Raw genomic sequence first — 22,880 nt, 5'->3', positions numbered from 1 at the left:
CAACTATCTCAACTCCACGAAGTGCTCACTCCACATCCCTTGATTTTATTAGTCTCCAGAAATTCCTTGATTTCTGCCTCGAACATGCTAAAAGATTGAGCTTCCATAAATTCTGTGTGGTTAGAGATTTACCATAGTGGGGGAAAAAATCATCTTCATCTCATTCTTTTGAAGGCAACCAGATAAGTTGCAAGTCTGAGGAGTTTCACAACGTATGTTTCTGACTATATTTTAGCCCAAGGCAATATTCATACGTATCTGGTTATACCAATTTTTATTCTGTTTATACACTCCATTTTGTGTTTGATACATATTCCATATTTTAAATAAGCTGATTACTCAGAACGGTTGAAGGCGAAAATGAGATTCGAATGGGCTGTTCTCAGTATCTATATGCATGTGTCATTGATACTACTCTTATTACTGGATGATCTAATATCCTGCAGTTAATCATCCATTGTTGTGTGAAAATTCTTTCTTTATTTTTCTGTATTTTCTGTATTGCTAAATTTCATCACGTGAAAATCATTTGACCCACATTGTTGATTTGGCATTTTAGATGTGCCATTGAAAATGTCATCTGGTTCTTTATGTAGGGCAATGAAAATTGGCACTTGCCCGTAGCAGTTCAGAGAACATTGGTGAAGCAAGAGAAACCCATTCACCTAAGTTGATGCATGACACAAGATCAGGGAACGGGAGTGTTTATAACTGGTGAAATGTGCTCATAAGTAATCAGGAAAGAAAAAGGAAACTGACTGCAATGCATTTCTTATCCTCAGCAGAGCACAATTTTTTTGGAGCAGCTCTTCCTGAGATTTACTTGCCGTGTTCGTTACAATACCATCCATTACATTGTTTTCCCGCCTGTAGTGGCTCCTGATTTATGCATTCTTAAGCTAAAGAACATTAATCACATTAATCACATTAATTTTTCAAGGAATTTATTATCACTGACTTAGTTTTCCTGGATTCCACAGTTAGCTGGGTATACCTTGATTAGGTTAAACTGTGTTCTGTCTTTTTTTCCTCCTCGTTTCCTTGTCATCCCTTTCGCAGCCACCTTTCCCCTTGTCCCTGGTAAAAGGTACTCCCAGACAAGTTTCTTGCCCTGCTACTTCCCAGCTGTTTACTGCTTCTCCAGTCACAACTGTTTCACTCATTAACAAGCCAATTAGCATAAATGCAAGAGAAAAACAAAAAAAAGAGAAGCAGTGGTGCTAATGCTGACCCTTGGAGAACACCATTGTGTATTTTCCTAAAGTATGAAAAGCAACCATTCGCCACTGCTTTATTTCCTCTTGTTCAATCAAGTTGCAATCCATGCTGCTCCTTCCCCTTGTATTTTGTTGGCAGGCCTTTTTTTTCACAGCACTTTGTCAAATGCTGTTTGGAAGTGTGTATAAGCCGCATCAACTCCCATTTCCCTCAAATGTCTGTTATTTTATTGAAAAATTCTAACAGTTCAGTTAACACTCTGCTTTGAACACATGGTTGTTTTATCTTTATTAGTCCTGCTTTTCCGAGTTAATGTTCTTGTGTTGGTATATCGTCTCAACATTTTACTACCACTAAAGTTAAGCGGATTGACTTGTAGTTTTATCCATGTATCCTTGTTGTTCACTCTTTTTGTTGCGTCTGTCTTTTTTATTATACAGGGAGCTCTGACTTTGATTTCTCTCCCCCACTTCATGGGAATATACTTTGACCCTATCTAAACTGCTCCTTTTGAAAAACCGCCTGCTATGACATTACAACTAATAAGTGATCAAGAAAATTCTCTTGGACACACTCAGTCATAACCTTAAAACAACCAATGCAATAATACAATACCAAACTGGTGTAGTAAAACTAGTCCAATATCATCATATTTTAGTAAAAGAGAGTTAGTCAAAGGGTTGCAGCTTTTGTTAGACCTGATTGATGTTTCTTTTAGTTGTCTTAATTGCTGTTCCTTGTATTTAAGAAAGGGCAGACTGGTATTGGAGGCAACTCAAAAGAGATTCATTGATTTCAAGAATGAAGGAATTGACTTAAAGAACAGATAAACAGGTTAGGTCTTTATTCATTGCAGTTTAGGATAACTGCAATGAATAAAACTGAGGTGCAAATGAATTTCTTCCAAGTGTAGTGATTATATCTGGAATTCTCCAACTCCATTGTGAAGGTTTAATCACTGAAAGTACTCAAAGAGGAGGTAGTTAGGTTTTTGAAGTTTTGGGAAGTTAGAGTATGGAGAGCAAGCTCAAAAAGAGCTGAGACCAGGGATGATTAGCTCTAATCTTATTATATGGTGAAATAGGCTAAAGGGGCCAAATGGCCTACTGCTACTCCTTTTTCCTGTATAGTAAGCTGTTAATGAACATTGGCAAGTAGTTTGGTGGGAGGTTTCCAAACAATAAAAATAGAGACCAATTTCCAGAAACCTGCATAAGAGTAGGACCACGTCGTTGCATTCCTTCTCCAAAACAACAGGATTTTTAAAATTCCAATGTTTCAGTGGCAAAGCCACTCTACTTGTGGCTTTTGGATTGTAGAAAATCTATACTGTAACTAACAGCTCCAACAATGTTTCAAGCAAAAACACAAATGCCATAACAGTTGAAGAACAGCTTCACATTCAATACTCTCCATCGTGTGCAATATCTCCTGAAGGCAAGGTTTGTTCAAATGTTTTGTGGTTCATTGAAGAGTAGCATGCATGGGTGTTAGAGGTTAGAGGTAACTGAATCAGTTTAAAAAAAGTATTTACTACGGTCCTTTTTGTGTATTATCTGCACCATTAATTTCATTAGTTTGGAGAGTAAAAATATGCTCATCACATTTGTGATTTACATGTAACTTGCTAAGCTGCTTTTGTATTCTTTTAAGTTGCAAACCTTGCATGTATTCAGCCATCACACCATGTGATCATACATTGTGAGATGGTGCACTGTGCATGCCAAGCTGTGGCATGTCTCCTCTCTTTTCTTGCACTCATTCCCCCCCCCCCCCCCCCCCCCCACCCCAAACCTGTCCCCAAACACCCAAAAAATCCACCAAGCACCATAATCTCTAACTTTGTTTCCATACATGAAAAACATAGGGAATAGGGACAGGAGTATGTATATGGCACATTAAACCTAAGTCCCACCTGATCCAGTGGTGTGTAAAAACATTTCTGAACATAAAATTCAAACCAAATTCTACTTAGTGATACCATGCCATGTGAGTACAGTCTGTTCTGCTATAACACATTTCTTCAACACTAATTGAGTTTAACGCAGTTGAAGAATTTAGATCGTTATTTGTAGAACACAAACTTTCCTTGCCTGTATTCGCTATAATGCGATTCTGGCCCCATTGGTTTAAATGGCCCGGCTATTGTGTAGTTTTCTTAATTAGATCAAATAAGAACAGAACTACTGTGTTATATTAGAACCAACTTTAGTGACTATGGTTTATGTTCCTTCACTCTCTTTCCCCCACCCTGCCCACATACACATGAACTATCATGTCCCTGATTTATATGACACTGGCCCATGTTCTGCAGTAACAATTCTCCGTATATAAAATTGGGCCCACTCCCCAGTTTTTGTGGATAGATGTAGCAGAATTCTCCACCTCCATATCCTTATTATATGAGGATGTCTAAGAAAGGGAAAAGGTGATGCAGGTTTATCAAACTATCTTTAATCTTTTTACCAAAATTTTCATGTTGGATGCATCATACACCCTGTCGGCCTATTGAAAATGAGCAATGTCACAGCTATGTTTTAATTGCCCTTTCTAAGCAAATTATTTCCCATTTTTATAGAAGTCTAAAAGATGAGAGCATATAGGTTATGTAGGTTTTACACATCCATTTTATTAGCGATCAACATCAGAAAAAGCATACTTTCTGAAGTATAAAATGTTAGAGACATCTGTGTTCATAGAAGCCAGACTTTGTTTAATCAAAATGATCTTGTCCCATTTGGAGAAATTTGTGACAAGATTAACTAGAGGACCAAATTTGTTGAACAACTTCAAAGTAATGATGCAGTTTTGAGTTATAAATTTGCCAACATAACTGAATTCTTCTCTAGATTATAAGGCAGCCTCTGTCTCATCTGTCAGTGAAGTCTGCTATGGCTTTTTAATGAACCCATGGTTGTAGCTAATTGAAGGGCAATTTTATTTCCTACTCATTAAAATCAGTGGGCTGTAATCAGCTTTAAGTTGATCAGATCTGTTCAGAGTTGAATACAAGTTGTTTTCCTTACATTATTGTTTTTCAGTTTTGAATGCTTTGCTTAGATTTTATTGGTCAGACAGCAGTACATATAATTTTAGTTTCTTTGGGTCTGTCACTATATAGTAAGTATATAGCAATAAGGATAAAATGTTGCCATTCTGCAACTTTTTGTTTCTTTGCAGTTGATGTATTCATCTGAAACGCAAGGGAGCCATTATCTGCTGTAGCTTTTTAGCCAGCGTACCTGATTCTCTCAAATTAACTAAGTAACTGGATGATTTAAAATTGCAGAAACAAGAGTCATAATTGCATCTGTTTTCACATTTTGTGGATAAATATGCAGTATCATTTTTCTGAAGAGTTCCTGCAAAGGTGAACTTAATAAATTTCTAGCTACAGACAAAACATCCATGTTCAATAGCCCTTCCATATTGTTAGCCATCTCCTATAGGATTCAAAAAGAAGTATTGAATTTGACTGCAGTATCCCAAACTAATGAAAATCTGTTTTAGTTGAGGACAGATCTCAAACTTCTGAAGCCATAGCTTTTGTAATTCATTTTCAAGTTTATTAAGACATAGTCGACTGCTAGACTTTTTCCTGTCTGTGTGTAGTTAAGCTTTTTGAATGGATACTTTATTTTACCATTTCTATCACCAAATGTCGACAGTGAGCATATTGGTAAATGAGTCTTGGTTAAGAGGAAAGTCCCACAATTAGTGTTGTAATCCCACATTGTTTCAAATTCTAAACTATACCTATTACAATGGCTGTATTCATTTTTCATACTCCAGCCCTTTTTTGTCTGCATTATAGATGACATTCCTGAGTTAAATTTAAGGTGTATTTCATCTCCTGTGCCTATGTTGATTTCCAGTAGAGTTCTGTGACGGAAGAGGGCAATATGCTTAGTATTTTGTCTCCTTTTCTTATGTCAATTTTGGTTTTGGATCAACTCCCTTGCCTCTCATTTTAAAAAAAAATGGGTTTGAGCTTTCCTCCAGGTTTTAATCATCCTAGGCAGGCTGGCATTTGAATGTAGTATAACAAATGTTATTAAAACTCAACCAAGTGTGCTCTGGTGTTTGTTTTTTTAAAAAAAAAACACAACGCTCCAAACTGTTTTGAGTGAGGAGCCTCAAATAAAACTGCCAAAACAGATTACTGAATTACTTGTTTCTTGCTATTCACTGGATCTTTTGTGTCAACCACCAAAGAGATTGGATGTGAAGCAATTTTGGACTAGGTGAAAAATGTTTTATAATTGGTACTGCATTCTTTTCACTGTCACCAAATCTTGAAGCCTTTTGAATGAAGGATTGAATTTACATAGGTTATGCCTGTTGTTTGTAATGAAGCATAGTTTCGGCACAGAATGTTGTACATATCTGGTCAGGGGTAAGTTCCTTCATTCAACTGAAATGTAAGGCTGACAACAGACATAATCAAAGGGATGTATACCTGGATAGTATGCTAGTGAGTTGTGGTCTACCTCTGCCATTGTGACGCACTAAAGCTCCATATCCTACCCTATTTGCACTGGTGTAGAATTCAGAGGATGGGCAAGAAAGTTGTAAAAGATTTCACCCACCATCGGGTGGGGAAGATCTATAAGTAGTATTAATTGCTTTAGACAGGCATCTGAGGATTATCTCTATCTTTTTTGGCAGCATGGAGCTGAACCATATTTTGAAATGTACTACCTTGCTACGAAATGCACAAGTGAATGAGCAGGTGAGGTGTGGATATGGAGATAAACAGTAAGCATTACAGAGGAGCGGGTCATATAAATACCCTGTGACAGGCTATCAATAAAAGTGGGTGTGACAAGTAGTCAGCACCACCGAGTGGAGCCTCAAGGTGAGAACACTCTCAGAAGGAGACAGATTTGTGGCAGACCTGAGTGGAACCTAAGACATAATGATTTTTCTAGTCTATACTTAACTGTCAGTAGTAATAAAATTAAAAAAAACGAGTTCATATTCCATTTCATTATGTCTGGGGAGCTCGGGCCAGTGATTTACACATCCTGCATTATGTGAAATGCTAAATGTTCCTAATTTTTGATATCCATGTGTGCAGGAGGTGGCTGTGGCTGGGGCAAATTGAGCCTAGCATTTTGGTGCTTAAATGACAGTTAGGGGTGCATTATAGTGCATTTATGAGGCTGAGAGGCTTGTGGTTAGCAAGTTTTCAGGAGCTAGTCAGCCCACAACTTAACAAAGCATAGGCAGTGAGGACAATCGTGTTTTCCCCCCCCCCCCCCTTTTTTTTTTTGGATGAAATAAAGGAAACAACCATGCATCTCATACTACAAACTCTGTTTTGGCCTTGGTTAACTAGGTGACAGTTGCTCAATGGAAGCCAGCAGAACCAAGATCATGGCAATGTGAATGGTCCAGCTGCTTGGGTTATGGGAATGGAGCTGAGGCAAAAGTTTGGAAGAGCAGAAATGGTGCTGTTAGTGAGGAGAATAGATGGGTGCTTCAGTAGCTGCAGATATGACTGCAGAATCTATGTAGCCTCCCAGATGTCATGGTCCAGGATGTCGTGGAATTGCTGCAGGTACTCTGGGGGGGAGGGGTCCTAACATGAACAGCAATGAGCTCCTGCACACAGACTTCAGGAAGTTTAGATAGCAAATTGAAAAGCAGAGCTTCAAAAATAATAATCTCCGAATTACTTCTGGTGCCATGCCATAGTGAATATAAAGATAGAGCAGATGAATGAATGCTTGGAGAGATGGTGCAGGAGTGAGTACTTTAGATTCCTGAGGCAATAGGATCATTTGTGGAGGAGGGGCAAACTATGCATATTGGATGGGTTGCATCTGAACAAGAACAGACCCAGCATCCTCACTGGCAGCTTTTTCAGTGCTGTTGGGATGCACTAAATTGGCAGTGGGAAGGTAATGGAGAATTCAAGTTAAAATGCAAATGAGTGAGTGTGGAAGGCGGAGGAAACGGGTTAGAGAAGCAAGGAGTCAATATGTCTAGCTAAATGGAATATATTTTCATGCAAAGAGCCTGGAGAATAAGGTAGATGAGCTGAGGGCATTGGCACATGATAGTATGATATCAATAGCTTTGACTGAGAGTTGGCTGAAAGTTGGATGTAATTGGCAGCTGGTTAAAAAGTGTTTAGATGAGGCAGAGAGGGGGATAGAAGAAGATAGATGAAGATTGGAATATTGATCAAGGAATCACTTACAGCAGCGTGGTAGGATGATGTCTTGGATTTGTCAAATGAGGCCATGTGGGCAGAGGTGTATTTTTTTAAAAACACAAGTTCTGTAGGTCTTTGCAGATACAATGGGCTGAAAGGCCTCCTTTGCTTTCAATGACCAAGTCTCCTGTTCGCAGGTCGATAACTGTGGTTGATGCTAGGACCAAATGGTAAGATGAATATAGCATTAGTCTTTGTTTACAATTGCAATTTGCAATGCTTCACAGATTTAAGGCGAGATTGTGAGTTGTATTTGGAGTTTTTTTGCTGCAGCAGCATTCACCAATTTACACTTTTGATTTCTTAGAATTGTCCAGCACAGAAGGCATTTCAACATTTCTTGCCAGTGCTGATTCTATGAAAATTATCCAATTGTTTCCAATCCCCTGTTCTTCAGCTGTAATCCTGCAAAATGTTTCTTTTTCAACTCTGTCCTATTTTCTTGCAAACGTTGGAATTGAATCTGCTTCCACAGCCTTTGCCCTATGCAGGCCAGATTCGACACGTGTTCCAAACACAGGCTGCCACTAAAGATGGCCGACGAGAGTAAAGTTATTCCATGACATCAGTCAGCTGTGACATCAGGGTCCTTTTGTGCCAGTATATCTCTGATTGTGATGCATGTTGACGTCAGCACAAATACCAGCTTTGCTTCACCTGCTTTCTCCAAAGCATTAGTTCATTATAACAATCATTTCAGAAATTCGTCTAGATCAGAACAGTGGTTGTTCCGAGGAACGACTGACTATTTGCAGCAGTAGGCTTCCTGTAGTTTCAAAGATCATTGCAGTCATTGGTAAATTGCATGATCTTTATTCTCATCAAAGTTAAAAATCACACAACACCAGGTTATAGTACAACAGGTTTACCTGGAAGCACTAGCTTTTGGAGCGCTGCTCCTTCATCAGATTGTTGTGGAGTATAAGATCATAAGACACCGAATTTATAGCAAAAGAACTTCTTAAAAAAAGTTCTGGGATTTGCATATGAAAGAACTGAAATCAACATGGTCACTCCAAAGGATGAGCGACTTACCGAACAATCCAGGTCTTTTTCAATATGTAATTTCAATAGCACCACACTGAAAACCTTAGCTGTAAATTCCATGTCTTACAATCTTATACTCCACAATAACATGATGAAGGAGCAGCGCTCCAAAAGCTAATGCTTCCAGATAAAGCTGTTGGACTATAACCTGATGGGTGTACAAAGTTAAAAATCGCGCAACCAGTCCAACACCGACCTCTCCAAATCATGAATATTTTCATCAAATCCATATTAGTAGCAGGGTTTGGCTGAAGAGATTGATGGAGTTCCACCTGGAAAAGTGTGAATGATTAATTTTGGAAGGTCAAATTTGAATGCAGATTAGAGTTAAAAGCAGGATTCTTGGCAGTGTGGAAAAACAGAGGGATCTTGGGATCCATGTCCATAGAGCTCTCAAAGTTGCCACCCAAGTTGAGAGGGTTGTTAAGGTGTCTGGCAGGAGTTCAAGATGGCAGTGACTCTGTAGGTCTGCCCTGCTGAGCTCTGCACCAGAACCCAGATAAAGTGGTGCACTCACCCTCCCTTTTATTACCCAATGTGGTAGAAATAGTTATTTTTTGACCTGTAGAATTGCTCAGTGCTAGTTTAAAATAGTTAGGAAAATGACCAAAGGGAAGGGGCAGCGAGGATCACAGCAAGCAGAGACCGCTGCCCCCCTCCACCCCGGCAACAACAGACCCACCCGAGGCCGCAGCGTCCACCTCCATGATTGCTCTCGGGAACTTACCTGTGTATTTGTGTTCTACCAGGAGTGCCTAGGGTTACGGTATGGATGGGAGGGTTAAGTGGCCACTTTTAACTTTCTTCTTATAAGATATGTGTATTTTTTCTTCGTTGTCTGGGGTGGGTGCATTGCTTCAGCTAGAAGGAGCCGTGGAGGGGTTAGTGGGTAGTATGAGCGCCTGCTGTGAGCAAGGGAGAAAGTCTCCTTTCATTTGTGTTATATGTTGGTATGTTGTAGAAATAGCTGTTAGAAGTTTTGATTTGGTAGTTTTGGAAGTCGTATTTTTAACTTTATACTAACTGTTTACAGTTTTCACTCAGCGCACTGAGTGGGGTTCTTCCTCTGGGGGATCACAGACTGCTTCGGATGGCTATGGCTAGCCATTCGTTTAAATGGTGCACTAGGAATGTTTAAGGGGTGTCATTCCCCAATTGAGAAAAAGATACTTTCAAGTCTTAGAAAAGAGAGGGTCGATGTAGCCTTGCTGCAAGCAACACATTTGTGGGCGGCACGGTGGCACTGCTGCCTCACAGCGCCTGAGACCCGGGTTCAATTCCCGCCTCAGGCGACTGACTGTGTGGAGTTTGCATGTTCTCCCCGTGTCTGCGTGGGTTTCCTCCGGGTGCTCCGGTTTCCTCCCACAGTCCAAAAGATGTGCAGGGTCAGGTGAATTGGCCATGCTAAATTGCCCGTAGTGTTAGGTAAGGGGTAAATGTAGGGGTATGGGTGGGTTTCGCTTCGGCGGGTCGGTGTGGTCTTGTTGGGCCGAAGGGCCTGTTTCCACACTGTAATGTAATGTAATCTAATCTTAACCGATAAGGAGCACTTGAAGTTACAGCAGGGTTGGTTCAGGCAAGTGTTTTTCCCACCCTTTTAATTCAAAAAGTAGAGGAGTTGCTGTACTCATCCGGAAGAATCTCCCATTTCAAATGTTAGACCAAATTGAGGATGAATATGGGCAATTTATAATTCTTAAAGCTTTAATATATGGAGAGGAATATGGAATTTTAAATGTATATTGCCTTCCCGGCATATCCCCTCAAATTTTTAACAGATGTGCTTTCCAGGTTGATGACCTTGGGGCACATCACACAATTGTAGGGGGAGACTTTAATCGTCTTATTGAGTGGACAGGATGCTGAGGGGTCTTGCAGGTATGTCCCTGCAACCCAGGCAGTTGGTGGACCTGAACAAGAAACTGGGGTTGGTGGATGTGTTGGCATGTCTTCACCCTGAAGGTAAGGATTTCACCTTTTTCTCTAATTCACATAAGTGCTATACTAGAATTGACTTTTTTTTTTGTCCCATCAACCTTTTTGAATTCGGTTTTGTGTTGCAGAATAGGGAACGTAGCCATTTCTGATCATGTGGCAGTGTACATGGAGATCAAAGCCAGTGGTAACGGGATAGGCTCCCGGCATTGGCACATGGGCTCGTTTCTCTCGAAAGATATAAAGTTTATAAAGTATTTTTCGCAGAAGTTTAAGTCTTTTGGGACATTAATTTGGGTACGGCCAGTAATCCATCTGTGCTGTGGGAGACTGTCAAGACCTATGCATGAGTTTAATTATTTCTTACTCAGTGACCCGGAAGAGGCAGAGGGGAGAGCAGCAGCGTTTGCTGAAGCTTGCCTGAAGGCAGCTGAGTTATCGTACTTTGACAGACTATCTGTAACAAAATTGCAGCGGATTACAGCCCTCAGGGCTACTTTGAATGCTGCGCTCACCCAGAGAGCAAAGAGGGAAATCTCTTTTGAGAAACAGATGTTATTTGAGAATGGTGATAAACCGGGTAGATATCTAGTATACCTGGCCAGAAAGAAGAATGCCCCCCAATCCATTACATCCATCAGAGAGAGTGCTAGTACTTTTACTTGCAATGCCAAAAAGATTAATGAAGTATTTAGGAAGTTCTACTGAGCTGTACCGGTTGGAAGTGTGAAAACAAATCGATGAAGATGGAGTCCTTTCTTAAGACCTTGGACCTTCTGGGTGTAACTTCAGAGCAGGTATCCTTTCTGAATGCCCCCCTCACAATCCAGGAAATACAAGAGGCAGTAAGGCAGCTCCAGAGTAGTAAAGCGCCCGGCCCAGACGGATTTCAAAATTATTTTTATAAGGAGTTTATAGACGTGCTGGCCGGGCCACTCTTGGATATGTACAACTATTCATACAGTCAGGACTGCCTCCCATCTTCTCTGAGAGGAGCAAATATTTTTCTTATTTTTAAGAAATGGAAAGCCCCAGAGGATTGCTCTTCGTACAGACCCATGTTGTTCCTGAATGTGGATTTGAAAATGCTGGTGTAACGGTTGGACAGGGTTTTGCTTTTCATTGTAAAGGAAGACCAGACAGGTTTTATCAAGGATCGTAAGTCAACTAATAACATTAGAGGAGTATTGAACATGGTCCAGGTATGCCTGTAAGGTTCGATTCCAGGCTTGGTAGTCTCCCTGGATGCAGAGAAAGCATTTGACTGGGTGGAGTGGCCGTACCTCTCTTATGTACTAAGGGGTGTTTGCCAAGTGGGCGGCAGTGTTATGTAGTGACCCGAAAGCAGCAGTTCTCACTAATGGTATGCAGTCAGATAATTTTAGTATCAGCAGAGGCAGCTGACAGGGGTGCCCTCTGCACCACTATTATTTACATTGGTGATTGAGCCACTGGCAGAGGCCATCCGGAGAGGTCCTAACATAATCGCCCCAGAGGTAGGGTCAGACAGGCATAAGGTCCCCCTCCATGCGGATGACGTTCTTCTCTTTTTAACTGATCTGATATTTAATGCAAGTGATTAATCTATTTGGTTTGTTCTCAGGATATAAAATTAATTTTATGAAGTTGGAGGCCTTTCTAGAATATCCGATCTTGGGAATGGAACCTGTTTCCCTTTCAGGTGGTCACAGGGAGGTTTCCTGTATTTAGGCCTTTTTATCACCCTGGCCTTCAATCAATTATATAAAGCTAATTTTGTGCAGTTGCTAGAGAAGATAAGGCAAGACCTTCGGCGCTGGGAGGATCTTCAGATATCTTGGTTGGGTAGAATAGCTCTGGTCAAAATGAATGTTCTTCCTCGCTTATTATATCCCATGCGAATGCTGCCTAGGCAAGCACTACAGAGGCTTTATCGTTGGCTTGGATCTTTCACCTGGCATATAAGCCTCTTTTTAAGCTGGACAAATTGCTGCTTCCATAGGGGATGGGAGATTTGGATTTCCCGGACTTTAAGAAATATCAGTTGAGTTCCTTATGATCCTATGGCTGTATGGGCTTGCCAGGACCTGCGGTCAATTCGGTTGGATACTGAGATCTCCCAGGCAAAATGCCCCCTCATCAATTTCTTGTTTATGGACAAGATGAGGATTATTATGGATTATTGCAGAAACTGGATTGTCCTTACCGTGGTTAAAGCATGGAGAATGATGCAGCAAGGTAAAGGCAACTTAGAATAAGCTTCCCCTCCCACTCCCATAGTGGGAATGTTAGGATTCTGACTGGGGTCGTTGGAACTCTGGCTTTAAGCTCTGAGAGTCTAGAGTCTCCTGTTTGATTTATTTGATGGGGAGGTCATAATGTCTTTCAAACAGCTGAGTCAGAAATATGAGCAATCTCGGAAGGACCACTTTGGTTACTTTCAGGTTAGGGACTTTATACAGAAAAAGACTACATTGATAGTTAGTCCCTATAAGTTGGATAGGGAGAAGAGAGTGCTCTCTCGGTCAGCACCCTCTATCACTTATTAGGAAGTAATGTTTCGAAGGACATTGAGCGGCTATATGGAATCTGGACTCTGGGATTGGGGGTGGACATCTCGTCAGACGTGTGGGAGGAGTTTTGAGAAAATGTAAGAATGATTTTGATTTATAGCAGGACGCGTGCTATGCAATTGAAGGTACTCCACTGGGCTCATTTGGCACCGGAGCGGCTTGTAACGTTTAAGACCGAATGTCCCCAATGTGTCCCAAATGCACTCGTACTCATTGCTTGTGGTATTGGGGTGCCATAGCGAGTGTTTGGAAGAGGTCTTGGGATCTGAGGTTAAATTGGATCTGGTGTCCCTCCTCTTGGGTTTGCCAAATCACCCCTCTTTGGACGTGCAGGGGAAGGGACTGTTTAATATTCTACCATGCTGTGTGAGGAGGGCCATTCTAATCTAGGTGTTGGAGAATCCCCTGGGGCTTTTGGGCCAGTATAGATTAGTTATGGAGCACATGCCCCAGACTGACTTACAAGTATGGTGCACCAGAAAACGGAACTGTTTTATAGAACATGACGGCTCTTTCTGAATTATATAGATGCAGACTTGTCGGCTATATTGGTCAGGGCTTTTGTGTAGTCATGAGGGCTACATCTGGAGGTCCTGGGGTCCCTGGGGTGGAAAAATCTTAAACAAATATGGGTTAACTTACTAATACTTTCTGTGGTGGGGAGCTTTGGTGAGATTGTGCTGAGTGCAGTGACTTAGCTGAATATAACTTAATTTACCTTGATTTAACTTTGTTTTATTTAATTTGTTTTCTTATTTATTGAATTGTAGTCTTTGTGGGTTTTTTTCTCTGTCTCCTCAGTGGTTTGTGGAGTAGAGTAGTAGTTTGTTTTCTGTTATTATTGTCATTATATTATAGGGTTGTTAGACTAATTTGTGGTGAGTTTGTAATTTTGTTTAAAAACATTTTCTCGATAAAAGTATTTACAAACTAAAAACGTATATGGTGTTGTGGCTTTCATTAGCAGGGGTATTGAGTTTAAGAGCCACGAGGTTATGCTGTAGCTCTACAAAAGCCATGGTTAGACTACACACCTGGAATATTGTTTGGATCTGGTTGCTTCATTACGGAAAGGATGTGGAAATTTTAGGGATGATGCAGACGAGATTTAACAGGATGCTGCCTGAACTGGAGGGAATGTCGTATGAAGAAAGGTTGAGGGAGCCTAGGGCTTTTCGCATTGAAGCAATGGAGGATGAAACCTGACTTGATAAAGGTGTACAAGATGATGAGAGGCATAGATAGAGTCGATAGCCAGAGACTTTCCCAGGACAGAAATGGCTATCATGATTTTAAGGTGATTGGAGGAAGGTCTAGGGGAGATGTCAGGGGTAGGTTCTTTACACAGAGAGTGGTGGGTGCATGGAATGCACTGCCAGCAGGGTTGGTGGAGTCAAATACATTGGGGACATTTAAGCAGCACTTGGATGAGCACATGGATGATTGTAAAATGAAGGGTATGTAGGTTAGTTTGATCTTAGAGTAGGATAAAAGGTTAGCACAACATCGAGAGCTGAAGGGCCTGTTCTGTGCAGTACTGTTCTGTGTTCTTATAATACTTGATTGCCATCTTATTCAAGGAATATCCTTCACATTCCTGTCAGTCAAATTATTAACTCCACATCCTAACCAGTATAAATGGATTAGATTCTCAGCTCTAGTCTCCACACTTGCATGTGAGGAACATTCAGGAACGTGTTACAGGGCAGAAACTGTATATCGTGCTATCTTTGTGTTGGGCAATTGTCATTCTGTCATTTTGACAGTGGCATTGACTCAAAGCTTTGCAGTCCTAGGGAGAACAACTGTAGTTACTCCACAAAACTGAGTTTCCTCTGCCATTGTATCCTTCCAGAGTGAAAAATTGTGGTGCTGGAAAAACACAGGTCAGGCAGCATCCGAGGAGCAGAAGCATTGACGTTTCGGGCCTTTCATAAGGAATGTGGAGGGGGAAGGGAGCGAAGATAAATTGGGGGGGGGGGGGTTGGATGGCAATTGATGGATGCAAATATGAGTTGATTGTGTTAGGTCTGTGGGGAGAGTAAAGCAGATAGGTGGGAAGGAAGATGGACAGGTCAAGAGGGTGGTGCTGAGCTGGATCTGGGATGAGATGGAGGGTGGGGAGATCTGCCTGAAACGTTGACTCATCTGCTACCTGACCTGTGCTTTTCCAGCACCACACTTTTTGACTCTGACTCTCCAGTATCTGCAGTCCCCACTTTCTCCATTGTATCCTTCCAGAATATCTCCTCTACAGTCTACTGAAAGCTTTATACCTTTCCTAAAGTGCAGTTTCCAGAATTGAATACAATATTGCAGCACGGACCTAGCCAATGGTTCATAATATCTATATATTAAAAAAATTGCTGAAAATCTGAAATAAGGACTAAAATAGCTCAAACCTGAAGGTCAGGAAGAGTTAACTTTTCAGCTTGATGATCTTCCGTTGGAGGATTACTGAGTTTTTTTCCAACTTGTTCTGTCCTTATTTGTATAACATCCATGTCTTTGATAGAGTCTTAGAGCTGTACAGCATGGAAGCAGAGTCTTTTGTCCAGCTCAGCCATGCTGATATTCAAAATTAATTTAGTCCCATTTGCCAGCATTTGGCCCGTATCCCTCAAAACACTTCCTATAATACTCTTGCAGATGCCTTTTAAGTGTTGTAATTCTACCAGCCACCACCTCCACTTCTGGCAGCTCATTCCATCTGTATGGAAGAAGTTGCCCCTCCGATCCCTTTTAAATCTTTCCCCTCTCACCTTAAACCTATGCCGTCTAATTTTGGACTCCCCTACCCTGGGAAAAGACCTTGCCTATTCACCCTATCCATGCCCCTCATGATTTTACCAATTTTAGTGTCATCTGCAAACTTACTAATCATCCCTGTGATATTCACATCCAAATTATTTTTTAAAATGACAAAATACAGTGGACCCAACATCAATCCTTGAGAACACCACTGGTCACAGGACGACAGTCTGAAAAGCAACTTTCCATCTCCACCCTCTGTCTCCTACCCTCGAGCCTACCTTGTATCTAAATGGCTAGTTCTCTGTGTATTTCATGCAACCTAATCAGTCTACCATGCGGAACCTTGTCAGACTTTGCTGAAGTACATATGGATGACATCTACCGCTCTGCTTTCATCAATCCTCTTCGTCTTTCTTCAAAAAAATGCAGTCAATTTTGTGAGACACTATTTCCCATGCACAAAGCTATGTTGACTATCCCTAATCAATTCTTGCCTTTCAAAATACATGTTAATCCTGTCCTTCAGAATCCTCTTCAACTGCTTACCATCACTAACGGCAGGTTTATCAGTCTGTAGTTCCTGGCTTTTCCTTAGCATCGTCTTTAATAATGACGCCATGTGAGCCAACCTCCAGTCTTCTGGCACCTGACCTGTGGCTATCAGTGATACAAATATCTCAACAAGGGATCCAGCAGTCACTACCCCAGCTTCCCACAATGTTCTAGGATATGCCTGATCAGATCCCACGGATTTATCCATCTTTATGCATTATAAGGCTTCCAGAGCCACCATCTCTGTAATATGGGCACTTTTCAAGATATCACAATTTTACTTATCTGCAGTTTTAAAAATGAAAATATGATAAGTCTTTTCAGTTTGTTGAATGACACCTTAAGTGGTTCTGCCAATCTATTTTTCTGACGTATAATATTCTGAAGTGTTGCTAACAAGTGTTTGCTAGCAAATTCAAGAATTTAAAATTTCATCAGGAGCTTCAGTTGTAAGCTTAAGGATTATTTTGTTTAATCCTAGTCTAGTTGAAAAATTGTTTTCAATTGTCCTGTCTAAACTTAAAATTCTGTGATTTAAATGTTCTTGAAATTTTTTTTTTGTTTTACATTTAGGTGCATCAAGTGCATTGGAATACCGAAGCACTTATTGGCACACAGAACGGCTGTAATGGAAGATGATGTAACATTTCATGAATTATAATTTTGAGACAAGTTGGTTTTACCAGTTTTGTGTTGTGGTTGGATCAAAGACTGAACATCAGCTTTCATCTGTGTAAAGAATTGATTCTGGTTTTCTTTTGGATTATATTTGAAGACCAAAACCTGATCATTGGGGCTTTTACGTTTCAGAATTCCATCATACTTGTGTTCCTTTCAAATCTGGAAGATGCCGATCCTGAAGCAGCTTGTGGCCAGCTCCAATCAATCCAAACGACGCTCTCGTGTCGACTTGACTGCAGACATGATCAGTGCTCCTCTTGGTGATTTCAGGCATACGATGCATGTAGGTCGTGGGGGTGATGTCTTTGGAGACACTTCATTCCTTTCTAGCACATTTGGAGCTGAAGGTCCTGCCGCTCCTCCTGAAGCGACACCCAAGCCAGGACTTCTCTCTCGGAAATTCAGAAGCAGCAGCAAACGCTCTCAGTCAGTAACACGTGTTGATAAGCGAGACACACTGACACAGAGTGATTCGGCAATATTTGTAAAAAATGCAGTGTCTTTGCCTCAACTCAATGATAAGACCATGGAGCCAACTAATCAGATGGCCAAGAGCCTTTCATCAAGTCCAATAAAAAAGCTTGCAAGTGAACAGATGGAAGATGTACCTGTCAATGGAGCTGCCAACACTATTGAAAATAAATGTACAGAATATCAAGATGAGCGAGATTTTGGAGATATTACAGACCTTCCTACTTCTCTTTCCAGTGGTGGCTTTCCACTAAAGCATGCTGAATCCATCATGTCCTTTCATGTTGATCTTGGTCCTTCAATGCTTGGTGATATTTTAAGTGTTATGGAAAAAGATACTTGGGAGAATGATGTTGATCTTGGTTTTGGTGATGACAAACAAGGACCTTATTCTAATTCACAAAATGTGGCCAAAGAGAAGTTTTTAGAGGAGCCTACAGTACCAGCAATAACCTTGCAAAGTAACATTAATAGTGTTGTATACAGCACAGCATCTGGGAGCCACTTATCACAAGATAGTGGTTCCATGTCAAGTTTGGCATCTGGGACTACAGAAGAGAGGCGATCAGTTTATGAGGGAGTTAGTCATGGAGATGTAGACAGTATGAAAAATATTGCTGAATCCAGAGATGTTTTCAAAGAGGAATCTGTGAACGAAGGAGATGAAGATTTTACCTTCATGGATGAAGAGGATGAAATCCGTGTGTAGAATTGGCCTATTTAGATCGGATTATTTGCTTTTTATTTTAAACAGGATTTGGAGAATGAGATGACTTTATCTGTCCTAGAACTTACAGCATTAATGAATTATGGCAGGATTGCACTAGACTCTTACACCACAGACTCGAAATATATTCTGTAATAAAGGCTGTAACCAAAATTCTTTAATCCACATAGGCCAGCAACATCTGCAACGACTCATGGTGGCTCACTGCTTATGTTTTATTCAACCAGAATTAACCATATATTATGCACATTCCTAAACACTGCAAGTACTATGTTTGTGCTACCTTTATATGAAAAGTACATGCTGGTATCAATCCTATTTTAATATTTGCCAGTTCACTAAGTGAACCAAAGGACTCTCTCTTTAGAAGAAGTCGCTTGTCTGATTCCTGTATCACTACTCAGCCTTATTTGGAATCTCTAGTTTAAGGTGCTCCAATCCTTTGGTTAGCTTCCTTCTTCCTCCTTTATCCTCCCTGGGGTGCTATTCTTTCGGATTTTGTTGTGGAAAGTTGCAAAAATTATGTGTGTTCATGTAGTCTCTGTGATACATTCAACCTTTACCTGAGTGAGCTGGGTTTCACCAACTATTTGGGTGCGAACTTATTTCTCACATGGATAGCAGTTAATTTTCTCATAATTTTTGTAACATTCACAAGGAAATACAGAATATCCTAACCTGTTAATACTGTGCTAATCCTGAACATTAAAATAAACTGTACATTGCTCACTGTGGAATACTAATACACATTATGCTTCCTAAATATTCCATCATATATTTCAATGAAAAGTAGTTATGACCAGAGCACAATGGTTTTTGGTACATAATCTAGAATTGATCTGTTTGAGTCTGTCACTGAAATCTGCCATTGACATTTATCACATGTTAATCCACTTGCACTTCATTAATTGGGGGCTGACTTTGAATTGACCCCAATATAGCACATGCAAGATTGTTACAGGGTTAAACATTACTCCAAGTCCCAACATCCAAGTGTTATCTCCCTGAATTACAGCAATAGTTTTACCTCAAAAGTACTTAATTGTCTGCAAAGCAGTTTAGGACATTTTAAAGTCATGGAAAATGCTACCCAAATTAAAGTTCATTACAATAAGGGCCAGTTAGTGTAGCATTTTCCATCTACATCTAAACTATCTAACCTTTCTAAGGCTTAACTGCTTTCCCATTACAAATTAGAGGTCTACACTTGCCATCTTTTCCCCTGCAACACCCCCACCCCCCCCAAGCGAAACAATTTCATCAAGGCACATTTCATGTATTTTATATGCATGTATTCCATAGGCATAGTATATTTGAAGGAGGGGACAATCCCATCTCAAGTCACAGAATAACCACACTCAGCCAACCAGCTGGTTCTGATAAGAGAATTTACAACCCTCTTTTGCTGAGGCAAAGACTTTCGTTTAACTTTTCAAGACAAGTGTGCTAATTAGGATTGTATGGACATGCCTGCTGCTTACCTCTGCTTGGTATCCCATGAAAGAAAATATCCTGCTTAAAGATTTTTATGAAGGATACTTATACATTTCTATATATACATAGAATTAAATCATATTGCATGGGCAACTTTGAAAATTAAACCATGTCACAAATGCTGCATTTTATTCTGACAGTGTATTATAGAAATAACTCTTGGTTACACTGTTGAGACTTTTCAGTATTAATATACAAATTTAAGGTCCACTATGCATCAGATAATTAATAATTATGTTTATAAATGCGTGTTTTAGAATTCAAAATGGCAGGAACATAATCCTTCAATGCAGAAGTAAAGCAGTTTTTCTCCTAAGAATATTTTATTCAACTGACTCAGTTTGAAATAAGTGAAATTAAAGTTACCCTTCTACAGAAAATGAAAGTACCAACTTATAATTTCAAATTTTCACATTGTAATAAACTAGTCACATTTTGCACCAACACGTTTATGAATGCACTTCAAATTTTGTTCCAGTGTCCATCCCAGTACTGTTTTGGAGCAGGTCAAGAAACCAGTGAGTAGGCAAGCAGTCCTCCTGTGTGAAACATCCAGGCATCTAGTTAAATCTATACAAACTGGGCCTTATGATGTATAATTGAGTTTCCACTGAGCATTGTGCAGCACTGCACCTCAAGCAGATTAACTGGCAATGTCCATGGCATCTGCTGGAAACTGTTTACAAAAATACCAGGTATGTTGCTTTAACGGTTTTTATGCCTGCCTTGGAATTGTGTGTTAATGCTTCTAGTCCACACTTGTCCCACCTAATCCTGTTGCTTGTACTTTCATAGCACCACCACTGCATCTAATCATTGGGTCCCACTTGTGCAGCTCCATGTGCCATTTGCTGGAAATGGTTTCGGCCAGTTACCTAGTAATGAATTAGCATTTTCCAATTAGTTGGATAATAAGCCACTAAATTGCTAATTTTAATTGCAAAGTTACTTGTATTATCAAGGAGCAATACAGTGTTCATAAAGAAACATGTTATGGAATTACACAATTTTTTTGAGAGATGATCTCACATTTCTTAACCTTAGTTGTGGTGGTGAATTTGGCCAAATCATCCACCATGGACAAATCTAATAACTAAACTTTCCTTTTGTTGATGAAAAATTAAATTTTTGCTTTGGTGTACAATTAAATGTTTTGATACCCTGAAATGATTTCAATCTTTTGTTGCCTTGTTTCCTTAATTTTCTAATGCAGCATTATTCTATATAAAGCACCCCGAAGATGAATACTTTTCAAAAGGTAGAAATCCGTAGTGCCTTGTGATATTAATTTTCTTTTCCAATAATTCATATTACAGATCAATGTAGTGGAGAAAGAACAGAATTTTCTTTGATCCTTTTAAAATTGGACAAAGGGAATTGCATTTTTCAGGAATGTGTCTTCCTGTTGCTGATGTTGCACAATGTGTTGCTTTATAGCCTAAATTTTTCGTTTTAAAATTTAAGCTATTATGTGGTGATTGGTCATGGTACCTACCATGAATGCTGGAATATATGAGACAAATTGCCATAAAACACTCTCTTTTGTGCAGAACAGTATTTATCTTCAACATCGTAATCATGTACATCTTCGTGCCACTTAAATGTTTTGTGTTGTGAAATGTTTGGTCTAGTCTAGAGTGCTTTTGTTCAGCATGTTGATCGTTGCTCATGTTCAAGATGACAGTTGTGCACACAGTCCAGCGCACTGCATTAATGGCATGTTTAATAGGAAATGTGAAAATTAATACTTTATTTGGGGAGCAGTTCAGATGTTGACACAATTGTTCTCTAGACAAGACTTGAGGTGAGATTAGAGGACAGTGCTGTATGTTTTGTATGTAATATAGCTTCAACACTAAATTAATTCTCATGTGTTTTATCAAGAGAAGTCCGTGTACATAAGTTGTTTCTATTACATGATGTAAACTGCAGAACACATTAACTTAAGTATCTTTTTTAAAAATCAATTTGATTACCTTTAAAATTGGCTTGCTCAGTGGAGGTTAGTTGGAAGAAACTGACCAGACCATACCAGCAGAAAAATGCAACAAAATGTTTTTCTTCATAGGTCAGAGATAGTTCTATACACTAACTTCAGTTGATGGTTATTGTTTAAATAATTAAAGAAAATTGCAACAGGTAAAGTTTTAAAATAAAATGTTAGAAACATTCAACAAATTGGTATCTTTGGGTAGTGATGTTTATGTACAGTAAAATAGTGCATGGGTAAAGGACATGTGAAAACTTTGTTCTTTTGCACTAACTGTGCAAAACTTGTAGGTAGGTACAGTCGCTGTTGATGCAGAAAACCACTGAAAAGATGTATTAGAAGGTGTTTTTCTGTAAACTGAACTGATGTGGATAATCTGGAATTGGGAGAATTGAGCAGAAACTTAAATATTCAAAAAATGAACTAAAGGTTCTCTGTTAAACTGGTCCTTGAATGTAATGCGCAAAGAAATAAATTGAAACTTACCACTAAAGTGATTTTGTTTGCACATGACCTGTTTTGCTAAATCTTTTAACAAATCCAATTGTGCCAAATATTTAAAGAACTTGTGTTGCTAAAATATACTCCAGCTGTGAAGTGCTCTCTTCTCTGCTTTTCCCAAACACACTTAACCACAGAGGTACTACATTGTATGTGTATATGTATTGGGTTCACTTTTTCTTATTATTGTGTAATTTGTTTTGGATGAAAGTAATGAAATAAACTGACAGGTTTTTCTTTCATGGTTTTATTTTTGAATTATCAGTACTAAAACCTATTTGGTACTATCGCTGATTTCACTGACAACCTATTATTTTTAAAAGCTTTGTCATATCAGTAGTAAACTACAATAGTTTATTGTTTATTGCAGGGGGAGTTGATTAATAAACTGTATGCAGATAACCGTTTGTGTGGTTTTGCTATTATTTTCCACCTCATTCTAGGTATATGACAGCTGCTGACTGAAGCAAGCCTGTCAGTAGTTGATAAAACCACAACAGAATAGCTATTATGTTCTTTTGAGTAAATGGGATTGGTTTCTGTACAGCAATGCATTAACCAATGGGATCAGGGAAAGTGATCAGGAACAAAAATAAATGCATTGTACACACTAGAAGATCCCAGCTTGTGTTTGTCATTTGATGTTAGTGCTATGTTATTTCAGCTGCGATGTTAATTGCCTGTGGATGGAAAATTTGGATCCAATGAAAAAAATCATTTAAAGTTCTTACTCTT

General features: G+C 39.6%; 2 protein-coding genes across 2 annotated transcripts in view; both read left to right on the top strand.

Annotated features, from left to right (window-relative positions):
• sdk2b (sidekick cell adhesion molecule 2b) overlaps positions 1-16,985 on the top strand; it is a 1,001,963-nt gene extending 984,978 nt beyond the window's left edge. Inside the window, exon 47 of the mRNA XM_088000610.1 lies at positions 16,855-16,985. The gene's annotated coding sequence lies outside the window, so the exon portion shown is untranslated. The remainder of the gene's footprint in view (positions 1-16,854) is intronic.
• Positions 16,986-17,127: 142 nt separating this feature from the next.
• Positions 17,128-22,547, top strand: cdc42ep4b (CDC42 effector protein (Rho GTPase binding) 4b). The gene has a single exon (XM_043714749.2). It carries the CDS (start codon positions 17,129-17,131, stop codon positions 18,140-18,142), a length of 1,014 nt encoding a protein of 337 aa, XP_043570684.2. The 5' UTR covers position 17,128; the 3' UTR covers positions 18,143-22,547.
• Positions 22,548-22,880: the final 333 nt, after the last annotated feature.

Source organism: Chiloscyllium plagiosum, unplaced genomic scaffold, assembly GCF_037043375.1.
Source record: "Chiloscyllium plagiosum isolate Xiang-an unplaced genomic scaffold, Cpla_swu_hap1 HiC_scaffold_25, whole genome shotgun sequence".
Lineage (NCBI taxonomy): Eukaryota > Metazoa > Chordata > Chondrichthyes > Orectolobiformes > Hemiscylliidae > Chiloscyllium > Chiloscyllium plagiosum.
The sequence above is the reverse complement of the archived record's forward strand: the minus strand, read 5'-3'. Positions and strand labels throughout refer to the sequence as shown.